This window comes from Pleurodeles waltl, chromosome 11, assembly GCF_031143425.1.
Source record: "Pleurodeles waltl isolate 20211129_DDA chromosome 11, aPleWal1.hap1.20221129, whole genome shotgun sequence".
Classification (NCBI taxonomy): Eukaryota; Metazoa; Chordata; class Amphibia; order Caudata; family Salamandridae; genus Pleurodeles; species Pleurodeles waltl.
In genome coordinates, this window is record NC_090450.1 from 142896189 (window position 1) to 142909140 (window position 12952).

At 43.4% G+C, this 12952-nt stretch overlaps 1 protein-coding gene across 1 annotated transcript in view; it reads right to left on the bottom strand.

Annotated features, from left to right (window-relative positions):
• Nucleotides 1-12952, bottom strand: part of KCNAB1 (potassium voltage-gated channel subfamily A regulatory beta subunit 1) — a 522245-nt gene that overhangs the window by 159359 nt on the left and 349934 nt on the right. Inside the window, exon 4 of the mRNA XM_069213297.1 lies at nucleotides 6478-6557. Coding sequence (XP_069069398.1) covers nucleotides 6478-6557 — 80 coding nt within the window. The remainder of the gene's footprint in view (nucleotides 1-6477; nucleotides 6558-12952) is intronic.

Below are 12952 nucleotides of genomic sequence, written 5' to 3' on the forward strand. Positions count from 1 at the left end.
TCCATCCTGAAAAAGTATGGTAGCCATCGTCCATAACTAAATCGTCCAAAGTAGTGACACTGGCTACCAACTAGGAGCACCTGTCGGAAGTAGAAGCCATGTTCCAAAAGGCTCAGTTGGTGCCAAACAATAGATTAGGAGATAAGGCGGTTGGGAGGCAGTTTTATGTAACACTCTGATCTAACTATAATTTGCCTCTCCCAAAAGGGTATCCCTTCTCATTCTACGTCTTGCAGTGGCAAATGCCATTGTCAGAAGAGGACTGCCCCGGAGGTGCTAGGCTTCCATCTGAACTTGATCTGACAACCAGTGTGTCACCTACCTTAACTGAGAATCTACGTAATCATATTTTAAATGTGGAACAGCCAGTCCCCCTCCTGTAGGAACCCTGAAGTCTAGTAAGAGCCAGCTTGTGCCTTTTTCCATTTGGTAGGAAGTCCCTTAAGAGAGAATCAATATCCATAAAAAATGGTCTGGTAAACGCATTGGAATAGCAGTAAAGAAGTAAAGGAATTGTGGAAGTACGATTTAGTAATGGCTATCCTATCCACTATGGGCAATGGAAGCTGCCACCAGAACCAATGTTCTGGTGCTCAAAAGTGATTGGTTAAGGTTATCCTCAATGGCGTCAGTGTGCCGGTGAAAGATCTTGACACCAAGGTACTCAAACGGAATCAATTCCCAATGTAATGGTTGGTGGGGGAGGTGATCTGCTTCTTTAGAGGTGCAAGAACTCAAGTGAAACACATGTGGTTTGGTTAAATTACATAGAGTCGGGAATGGTCTATTATAATATGTGTGTGTGCGAAAGACAAAAACTGGGCATGACCTTTCACCCAGTTAAATCAAGTAGTCTGGAAATGGAAGGAATCTTGGCACTGCTACACTTCTTTAGAGGTTCACAAGCAAACATATTAAAGAATGATGTGATTGCAGCTTCAAATTTATTTATTTCAATCAGTAGTATTAGGATATAGCCACAGCCGACATGGATTTTGCTCCAGCAAACCTGCAGTTGTATTTTCAGATCATAACTGTTGTGCTGGTTTATCAAGAATGAAGATTAAACTCTGTATTGGCCACCAAACAAAAATGATGTAATGTCGCGGTCCAGATTCTGAAAAAGATACCTTTGATTTTTAGACCCTTGGGTAAATCTCAACTCCTACTGAAGACCACTGAATGGGTGCAGAATGTCCCCATGGTGTTCTAAATAACTCTTCCCACATCAGATGCAACTGGTCTGCCCCCCTGGGAAATCTTATGCAAAGCTTATATCTCTTCCATTAGATCTGTACTTATGCATATGGGTCAATTAAAGATTGTTTTCACTGACCTTTGTGACCCACAGAAACACCACACCTGGAAAGCTCCCCTGTATATTCTAGGAGAGGAGTCTGCTTTTGCCATTTTACACAAAATGCCAGCACACCATGATCTGATCCCGTCTTTTAGGTATGATGGAAATTGGAATGATTGAGCTGTGCTTGCCTGGACTTCTGGAACTCCCTAAATGTGAATATTTAGGGGGTCATTCTAATCCTGGCGGTCCGCGACCGCCAGGGTTAAAATGACGGAAGCACCGCCAACAGGCTGGCGGTGCTTCCCTGCCCATTCTGACCGCGGCGGTAAAGCCGCGGTCAGAAAAGGGGATCCGGCAGTTTCCCGCCGGATTTCCCCTGTCTGGGCTGAATCTCCATGGCGGCGCTGCAAGCAGCGCCGCCATGGAGATTCCGACCCCCTTCCCGCCACCCTGTTTCTGGCGGTTTTTACCGCCAGGATCAGGATGGCGGGAACGGGTGTCGTGGGGCCCTTGGGGGCCCCTGCACTGCCCATGCCACTGGCATGGGCAGTGCAGGGGCCCCCTAACAGGGCCCCAGCATGATTTTCACTGTCTGCTTAGCAGACAGTGAAAATCGCGACGGGTGCAACTGCACCCGTCGCACCCCTGCAACACCGCCGGCTCCATTCGGAGCCGGCTTCTGGGTTGCAGGGCCTTTCCTGCTGGGCCGGCGGGCGCTCCCTTGGCGGGCGCCCGCCAGCCCAGCGGGAAAGCCAGAATGGCCTCCGCGGTCTTTTGACCGCAGAGGCCAAGTGGCAGTTCCTGCTTGGCGGGCGCCGACCACCGCCAACCAATGTAGGAATGACCCCCTTAGTACTGTAAATGTTTAGTGCCAAGCTTGACTTCAGTTGTTTGTCGCGTTTATTTGCTTTATTTGTGCTTTAGAGTGCTGAAATCATTATGGCCTGTTGTATATATTAGACACAGAACCAAAGTTCAACTATGTGAGAACTGCTTAAGAAGAGATATATTACGCCTGGTGAACTGACACATTGCTGAGGTATGGATTCCTCATTTTCATGATCATGAGAAGCTTGTTAATGAGGGATGAAAAGTGAGATCCAAAGAGAAGATTTTGGGGATTTTCGTACAAAAGCTTAGGACAATTACTTTCTCCCTGAAGATGGTGTCAGAGAATGTGCTCACCCATGCAGGTATGCCTCCATGCCTTAGGCAAAGCCAAGCAAGAAGGACTGCTTGCACATACACTTCGAGCAGCGGCTGTCACTTTATGTCCTGAATTTTACTCCCTTGCGTGAGAATTAAGGGCCTGACTGTAAATTTGGCAGACAGATTAGAGTCTGTCAGGGTGACAAAGGACAGCACCTCTGCTACTCTGAAGGACTACCATCTGCCAACTTTAAATATGAGGGCTTACCCAGAAGATCATCTCTGTACATTTAAAGGAAATTCCATTACAGCTGTTCCTTTCACTTTACAAAACATTCGGTGGATGGCTGTTGTCAATTTTTGACAGCAATCCACTAAACTTTTTCAGTTTTTTTGTTTTTGAGAAACAAGTCACTTTTCAGTAAAACACAAACCAATGACGCATACAACTTGGGAACTTTCTCCCTGGATGTGGGGCTCATTATTTTTTCCTGTCTCTTACTACCACGTTTTTCGTGGTGGTGACAAAATATGCATTATACCATCCACCCTAAATTTGGCGGGCAGTGTAATGTACTTCCTTTGACAACCCCTACTCCGTCAGGCTGGCACAGGCAGTCAACGGAGCACCCTTGACAGAATACTTAAGATCCAACCATATCTAAATGAGGCTGACCGAGGGCATGTCTTTTAGACTCCAAATTGTAGGAAGACTATACCGGGCAGTGTGTTCCAAACCTCAAAACCCACACACTGTGCATAACAGGAAGGAAGGAATATTTAGTACTGGAACATAAATAACATGTTCTACCTTCCCATAAATATTCAACGGCCACCTTAATGTAGAGATGTACCTATAATCATAAACCTCAATATACTGACTTGCAAACTCATGGGAACATATTTCTGATGGTTCAATTATCTTAAAGTCTATTTTATGTTGTATTAGAACATTGGAACGTTGGCCGCTCCATTGAAAACAATGGAGTGCTGCGGGCTTTTACTGGCCGGTAAAAGCCCGCAGCGCCAACATTCCAATGTTCGCTTTGTTCACAGCAACAGCTGTGAACAAAGCCTCACGGAGCCTGAGGGGATTTCAATCCCCCCGGGCTCCGTGAGCAATCTGTTTTATTTAATAGAACATTCTGCCCTGTGTGGCAGAATGTTCTAATAGCCTTAGAACCTACCGTAGCGGGCTCTACCGGCTATTAAAGGCCCTTTCTCTTGTTAAATGCCCTCGCCTTCGGCTTGGGCATTTAACGCGGGAGCGGGCCTTTAATAGCCGGTAGAGCCCGCTACGACGGGTTCTAAGGCTATATGAGAACACTGGAATGTTGAGAGCTCCATTGAAAACAATGGAGTAGCTCTGGGCTTATAATGGCTGGCATAAGCCCAGACCTCCAACATTCAATATTTATCTCCAATTCTAGGTTATAACATTCTACCCTTAGTTATTGCAATATTCTAATAGTTTTATAGCCCCTATATAGATCCATCAAAATGGAAAGAGCTCTCCGTCTGTCATTTTAGAAGTGCAAACAGGCAATAATGCACTGGTGATTGGATGGAGGGCACATCCATTAAACTCTAAATAACACCCATTATTCAGGTGTAAACAACTTAACCACTAGTTTGCTCATGTTTCTAATACTCTCTATATTTTTACTTTCATAAAATGTAATGAAGGCACTAATCAAAAGAAGAAAAGGAAGTGCTATGCTTCGACTGTTAATCACATATATCTATGTATCTACTTATATGAATTGATCTCATAACAAAGTTACTCTGAGGCTTCTGTAGTTGTTAGCATATCCATTTCTCATTCCTTATTGCCTACTATTCTGTCATGGAATATTACTAAATGCATAACAAGCACTGGCAAAGCTATTAGTTTTGACTTGCATTTTGAGTCCTAATATATTCACAAAAGCTGGCTGCACTGAAAAAATACGAAAAACAATTGCTTTAGTATGCAATGCGCATTTAAAATAAAACAATCTAAGTAATATGTGATTATTACTTGTTCATTTATATGTAAACTAGTCCTTCATGCACTGTAATGCAAACAGTTTAAAGCAGGCGAATTAATAATTTGAACAGCCAATATCATTAGGTGACAGAGTATTTGTCCTTTGAGCAGAGTCAAAGCCCACTCTGTTTATTCTAAAGAATTTGTAACGACGGGTAGTTCTGACAGCTGTGTTGTCAAAACTTACTTTAAAAATACCATATTTACTGCTCGCTATGCAACTAATATCATTCATGTTTGAGAGAGTGACAAATTGCTGCTAAACTAGTCACCCATGATGTGGCCAACATCTCTATAGAAAGTGTCATTGGAGAACTGTTTGTGACTGCAGGGGTGTGTTGTTGTTGTTTTGAAATGCTATGTGAAAGAGAATACAAATTAAAGTCATCACATGCATTTTAAAGCCTAGGGGAAATGTGTTTTGCACAGACTGTGAAGGGGCAAGCGTTTTGGTCTTTTGTGGTGTAAAACCGATCTCATACTCCTTCTCGTCCAGAGTATATCTGTGCTTGAAGGCTAACATACATAATATTAACTTCAAGATATGTTGAGTTCATATTTTTTGTGGAGAACACACCAGGGCTTTCAGTGCCATGAAAAAGGCGATGGATCTCTAAAAGGAGTGTGACCAAAGCATGACTGGAAATCCTTTAGAAAAGTTGTGACTGCTTAACTAAGGTTGTAGTCTATGACACACCAAACTTAACGAATTAAAACTGGAAAAAAAATATATATATTTTTTCACTTAAAAAAACCAAAGGTTACAGAGACGTTACAGTTCGGTTCTGATTTTACACAAAACTAGCAGTTATAGCTAGTTATTTCAAGATACTATAACTCGTGCTCTAAGATAACTATAACTTGTGCCCCACCTTCCACTTTCAAAAGTTATTTTTGCCCCAGGGAGGTGGTGGTCCCCATTGCGGTCCGCAAGGCCCCCATTATTTTAAGTTAGCCCCAGGGAGGTGGTGGTCCCTTGGGCCCTATGGGCCTCAGGAGGGTGGCCCGTGTGCCTCCCTCCTTTTTTTAAAGAATGCCCCATGGACCTGGCCCACGCTGGGACTTTTTTCAAAACAAGCGTGGGAGCCTGAGCTTTTTTTTTTTTTTTTGGTCTGGCCTGCCACAACTCTCAGTGAAAATTCTTTTAAAAATTGCTTTTTTGCCCTGGTGTGGACCCTCTAGGACCCAAACACCAGATGTAAGGGGTCAGGGTGTCCCTACTATGGCAACTTTTCTTATTTGTTATCTTTTTTTCAGGGACTCAACTGAAGCCGAGTCCCAAGATGGCTGCCAACACTTCCTTGTTGAAGTGTTAGCAGCCAATCTGACCTCAGCACGAGATCGAGAGGGTTTTGTGGAGCCTTCGTGTCCCTATCATCTATCGGCAAAAGTGCTTTTATGTAGGTAACCCGAAAAAATGAAATTAACTGTGTAAAGCACTCGACTTCTGCTAAGCGAAATCGCGCTAGGAAAATAGAGAAAAAGTAGTCCACGATCCAACAGAAAACAGCGAGCCTTGCATGTTTTCTGTACTTGGTCGCATGTTTTCTGTACTTGGTCACTGCGCTCGAGGAGGGCTAACCACCAGAAAAGGCATGACGTGTACATGCCTTCCACTAATGAAAGCAAGCAGATTTTACAAGGCAAGCCCACGAACCAAAGAAACACACTGAGGTGACGTCGACAGTGCTCCGAGCCCTTTTCTAATAACTAAAGTGTCTTGCAGCGATACGCATGCGCGAGCGCATGCAACGCAGGCTCGACCCTAAAAAGGTGATCAGTCAACCTTTGAGAAGGACCTTCCCTTGATTGGCAAGACGTGCCACTCCATTTTCAGCTCATTTACTGATAGTTTGGGCTACTTACTGTTGGCCACTTCATAAAGGAATCTGATTTATGGTGAACAATACTTTTTTTGCCTGCTAGCCTGTTCGAGGCAAGGGATGACTTGCCACTTCTATTCCAAAAGAATAAAAAAACAGTTTAATGTACTTACTTTCCAGCTGCATATACCTCAGCGGTGTCAAACAGATTCACCCCACTCTCATACGCAATTGTCATGAGTTTTTCAGCTACCTACAAAGAAACAAGTGAAGTTCAGTGTTGTGGAATTAAAATGTGTTCTGTGTGTCACATTACTTAAAATACACCTAACGCCAGTAACAATATTATTGCAAAAAACTATTGTAATACATATGATCACCACCTCTTGTTGCATTTAAACAGGGGGTATACTATAATTTCAGCCACATATTTTTTGTGTTAATTAGTTCAAATCTTTACAATATATCAAATACAAAACATCAGTAAAACACGTAATTTGACACTGTCTTCAGGTATTTAGCTTACACTAAGTGCCTCATTATGAGTCCCGTCCTAATCATGCCTCTGGCACAAATGGGACTTAGCACGAGTCATGATTACCACAGAGAGGTAATACCACACTTTTTCCCCAATAAAAATCACACTGGGAAAACTGCATTTCGAGTTTGACGGATTAGAATGACTGAAAAGATGCAACATTACCACATTATCAGTATTATCAGGCTCATGACCTGTTTGTGTTTTTTTGAGAAATAGAAAAAGTAGATATCTCCAGCATTATTCCTTTCCTGAGTTGCGAAATGAGGGGTAATACAACTCTGAAAAAATACTGACCTCAGCAGTATTGGTGTTTAGTGGGAGCAGATGTGAACGCTGAAAACCAAACCCCCAATATCAGGTGGACATAATATTGAGGACAATATATTGGAAAAAAATAACAAAAGGTAACTAAGGGTCTCATTATAAGTTCTCTCAGTGGGGAGGTGACCTGCTACGGAGCTGGCGCCCCCCCTAGTGCCATTATTACTCCATATTTGAAGGTTTCCATCAGTCAGCCCAGAGGAAACAGTGCAGGGCCATTGACCTTGGCTCCATGTATCATTTTAAGTTTGAGTTAAAGGTCAGTGTATAGCCATGGAGGCACAAAAGCCCAGCAGACAGTACGCATTCCGAGGGTGATGGGCAAGGGACCCTTGTACTGCCCACTGCATGGTCATGGGCAGTGCAGGGGCCCCCTGTGGTTCCCTGCACTGTGTTTCCACCAGCCTTTCCACGGTAAGGCTAGTGGAAACAGGACTCATGCTCAGCGCGATGGCCCTGTACTCAGCACTGATGTGGCTGCCCACGACTTCGACTGCCACCATGCCACTGGGAACCATGCATGTAAGAACCTCCTGTGGATCACTCGAAAGGTGTAAGTATTATGTATTTCCATATGATGGATTCATATACAGTTCTTAATTAATTTAAACCGTCATAGAGTTGAAAAGAATAAGTTCAATGAGTTATATGGCAAAGGCATGTACCAGGTGTATGCTCATAAGTGGATACATAAATCATTCATAGGAAAAAATAACAACAGATCAAAGAAAGTAGACTGATACAAAATACATACAACTACTTAATACATACACCTTTTGAGTGATCCACAGGAGGTTCTTACATGTGTGCATTTACTGATGTAAGTTGTGTCTTATTTCAGTATACATATTAGGCAACAAATATGTTTTCCTGTGTATGAGCACCATCTAGTATAATTTGTATTTACAGGGGAGTGTGCGGCCCTAGTTAGGTTTTGTGTTGCCACTGGGAACCATGTTCCTGACTGGGACGGCAGTCCCCTGGGAGTCTGACTGCCAAGGTCGTAATGTGGTGGGCGGACCACCTGGAGTGCAGCGGTCTGGCCGTCCTCTGAGGCCGGAGGTCTGAAACCCTAAGTCTAGATTTTCTGTACCTAACTCCACATATATGTACTTACATGGTACATATATCTTCAGGTTATGAAGATATGGAGTTAGGAATTTTAAATGTATACTTCCTTATTTGCTCTTACCTTTTGATAGTTTGTCCATTTCTATTGTTGGTGTCGATATTCAGTAGTACAACCCTGTCAGCAATATTACCACCCCAAATACTGCAGTCCTTGGCATGGGGCCTTTAAGTTCTACACTGAATATTGATCAGGAATCCACCAAGGCATTTCATATGCAGCTGACATCTCACGCAAGCAGCAACTGAATGAGCGCATCAGTGATCTTGAACTATAATGTGGTAGGCATACTAAATTATGTGACCGCAATGCTCTACTTTTTTATCACATTATCAACTTTAGAATGCTGAACTTGTCTTCATTCAAGTTAGGCAGATAGTCGCTTGTATGTTTGCTTATTATGTTTAGCATTAGGGTGACAAGGGCCAGTAGCCTTATTGCCCACAAGCTAGTAGACGTCAACAGCTGTTATCGCCCATTTCCTCATTGTGGGCGCTGTCCGTTAGCCCAAAATTGATCAGAGCCAATTAATACCTCTTGAAGCCCTCTAATGTGTAATTTTAAGTGTAAGAGTTAAAGGTTCGCATATAACCATAGGGGTAATAATTACTAAAATCCAGAGAGGTTTTTAACATCACAACTAATAATTCTTTTTGAGACCCTAACGTACACAGCCATACATGATGACATGCAACATTCGCAAAATAAAACCCAATCAAGTATCACAAGGTTCACCCACATAAAACCAGAAAAGAGTGGAAAATGTTTTAAACATTGCAAAAACATGGGGTCCTATAGATAGAGAATATTCTGTAATCACAGGATCTAGGATCGGACTGGCCTATAGAGCAATCAAGCAGTGACCAAGGGGCTGGTCTTACAGGTCTGTGTATGGGCAGTTTTTGTAGCTGTCTGTGGGCCTGTTTTATGGTTTAGTTGGCCGATTTTTACTGTTGATTGTTCTGATAATAAAACAAACTTTAAACTGCAGCAAGCTCAACACCATACAGGCTTCCATACCTTCCAAAACACTTATACAGTCTGTCTTCACAAGTTCAAAACTGCCCCAGTTTGCAAACATGCACCACTTTTTTAGCTTTTTTAGCTTTCTTATTCACTAACCAGGACTACTTTTATTTTGGTGCCGTGGCCTAATTAATTTACCAGTCCGCCCTTGATAGGATCTAGTATTTAGGAACTCTCACGTGGAAATAGTGCTCTTTAATGAAAAACATCAAGCAGGAATATGCTTCTGGTTTCACATATCATCATGTCTCAGACAGACCCATTAGTTTTTACAATAGGTAGGACTTCTGAGGAAAGTTTAATTAGCATTTGTTAGTTATTTGTTTTTTATGGGGCCCACTATGTCCCCTCACAGTAATCTATGAGCCCAATAGGAAACCTTGTTTTCCAATGTCAAATTGCTACTTCACTTATCGACTTATAGAATACCACATAGGATATTAGTAAAGGTCATAGTGGCAGGGTTTTGAGTTAGGTTACTGGAGACAACATTTTTAAGTGGGGGTGTGGCGGTCATTAATTGTGAGGTGGCAGTGGTGTTGCTGATTGTCAGCTTTGGCTTCTCTATATTAAGAGTGCTCTGTTAATATTCCTGTTGCATTTGCCATTCTTCGGAGTTACATATACAGCAGGACTGGGAAATCTGGGAGCAGAGATAAGAGTGAATTACAATAGGAGTGGGACCCTGAGGGTCCCCTTAAAAATAAGAAATTACGAGGGGGCACTGTAATTCTGCTCTAGATTCCCTCTGTGATTCCTCAATTCCACAATGTTTTCACCCGGACATTTAGCTGCTTCCAGAAACTGAAGTCTCTGGGTGAAATTCACTTGGGGCTGTATTATGTAAGGTGCCACCTGGACACAACTGGCTTATGTACCCACTTTGTGTGCCCTAGGAACACTTTGGTATCACAGAAGGGTGTTCTCTTATTTCCATGGTGGTGTGGCCCCATGCAAATGATGAGATCACCTTGCCTCTGCTCCCCGCTACACATTACAAATGCAAGGATTGCAAAAAGACCTAGGTAAGGAGCCCTGAGATTTTTCTGGATAAATAGTATAATTTGTTCAAAAGTGTTTATTTCAGCTACCTGTGTCTGTTTTACTGTTGCCTCTCTGTGTTTCAGGCAGCCTGGCCTCTTTTAAAGTGGTGTTTTTTTTTTAATTTGTTTTTGCCGTGACTGTGTGAATTGCCTTGCTAGTTTTGTGGTACCCCCCTCCCTTTTCTCTTCTAAGTAAAAAGGCTACATACATCTTGCAGAGTGTGTTTTTAGGAGACTGTTTTAATCTGGTTCTGTGATTTAAATTGTGCTTAAAAACTGTCTGCCCCCTGTATTTTTACCTTTAAAAAGCCTGATTTCAGAGTGCGCGCCCAGCAGTATTCCAGTGTTTGTTTCTTAAACAATCTATCCCTTACCTGGAAAGTAGACTCTGCTAGCTTGAAAGTGTGGATTCAGCCTGTCTGCATCCAAGGAGATTCTGAATAGAGCAGCAGTTGCCTTTCCCCCTGACCACAGGGACTGGACTTAGCTGATTGGCTCCCTGAGTCCCTGCTGAGCCTGAGACGCACCCCCCACACCTGCTCTGGCCCCTTAAGTTTATGGAGGGAAGCCCAAGACAGCCACCTCCATTTTGTGAGCCTCTGTGCATCTCCCCTGTGTCCTGATACAGCCCAGTGTTCAAGGATTGCAAAAAGACCTAGGTAAGGAGCCCTGAGATTTTTCTGGGTAAATGGTATTATTTGTTCAAAAGTGTTTATTTCAGCTACCTGTGTCTGTTTTACTGTGGCCTCTCTGTGTTTCAGGCATCCTGGCCTCTTTTAAAGTGGTGTTTTTTTTTTTATTAGTTCTTGCTGTGACTGTGTGAATTGCCTTGCTAGTTTTGTGGCACCCCCTCCCCTTTTTCTCTTCTAAGTAAAAAGGCTACATACATCTTGCAGAGTGTGTTTTTAGGAGACTGTTTTAATCTGTTTCTGTGATTTAAATTGTGCTTAAAAACTGTCTGCCCCCCTGTATTTTTACCTTTAAAAAGACTGATTTCAGAGTGCGCGCGCAGCAGTATTCCAGTGTTTGTTTCGTAAACAATCTCTCCCTCACCTGGAAAGTAGACTCTGCTAGCTTGAAAGTGTGGATTCAGCCTGTCCGTATCCAAGGAGATTCTGAATAGAGCAGCAGTTGCCTTTCTCCCTGACCACAGGGACTGGACTTAGCTGATTGGCTCCCTGAGTCCCTGCTGCACCTGAGACCCACCACCCACACCTGCTCTGGCCCCTTAAGTTTGTGGAGGGAAGCCCAAGACAGCCACCTCCATTTTGGGAGCCTCTGTGCATCTCCCCTGTGTCCTGATACAGCCCAGTGTTCAAGGATTGCAAAATGACCTAGGTAAGGAGCCCTGAGATGTTTCTGGGTAAATAGTATTATTTGTTCAAAAGTGTTTATTTCAGCTACCTGTGTCTGTTTTACTGTGGCCTCTCTGTGTTTCAGGCAGCCTGGCCTCTTTTAAAGTGGTGTTTTTTTTTATTTGTTTTTGCCGTGACTGTGTGAATTGCCTTGCTAGTTTTGTGGCACATCCCCCCCCCCTTTTTCTCTTCTAAGTAAAAAGGCTACATACATCTTGCAGAGTGTGTTTTTAGGAGACTGTTTTAATCTGTTACTGTGATTTAAATTATGCTTAAAAACTGTCTGCCCCCCTGTATTTTTACCTTTAAAAAGCCCGATTTCAGAGTGCGCGCCCCCGCAGTATTCCAGTGTTTGTTTCTTAAACAATCTCTCCCTTACCTGGAAAGTAGACTCTGCTAGCTTGAAAGTGTGGATTCAGCCTGTCTGTATCCAAGGAGATTCTGAATAGAGCAGCAGTTGCCTTTCCCCCTGACCACAGGGACTGGACTTCAGTTAACTTGCTCCTTATATAAGTTCCTATTGGTTGTTGCATATGTTGTTGTGATAGGTTGTTGGGAGATGGTCTTTAATTGGTTTCTGGCTCCAGGGCTGGGGTTATGATTGGTGGATAGGCCGGGAATCTGATTGGCTGTTGGTTCTAGGGCTGAGATTCTGATTGGCTGTTGGTTCTAGGGCTGTGATTGGTGGATAGGGCTGAGATTCTGATTGGTTGTTGGTTCTAGGGCTGTGATTGGTAGATAGGGCTGAGAACCTGATTGGCTGTTGGTTCTAGGGCTGTGATTGGTGGATAGGGCTGATAATCTGATTGGCTGTTGGTTCTAGGGCTGTGATTGGTGGATAGGGCTGAGAATCTTATTGGCTGTTGGTTCTAGGGTTGTGATTGGTGGATAGGGCTGGGATTCTGATTGGTTGTTGGTTTTAGGGCTGGGGCTGTTGATTGGTGGTCAGGAATAGGGCTATGATTGGTGATTAGGGCTGGGTCTCCCGTTAGTTGTTTGAATCAGGGCTTGGATTTGGATTGGCTAGGGTTAGGACCAGCTTCCTATTGGCCAGTAGGGCTATTAAAGGCTAGGACTCAGGGCTTCTCAGCCCGGGCGTTGAGGCTAAGGGCGGAGAGGACAAGGGCAGCTGCACGTTTGGGCCTGTTCGGGACAGGTAGGGACTAGGGACAGAAATGCTGCCCAATTCACAATTGACCAGGAATGGTTGCAGCCCCTACACATCCCTCAACA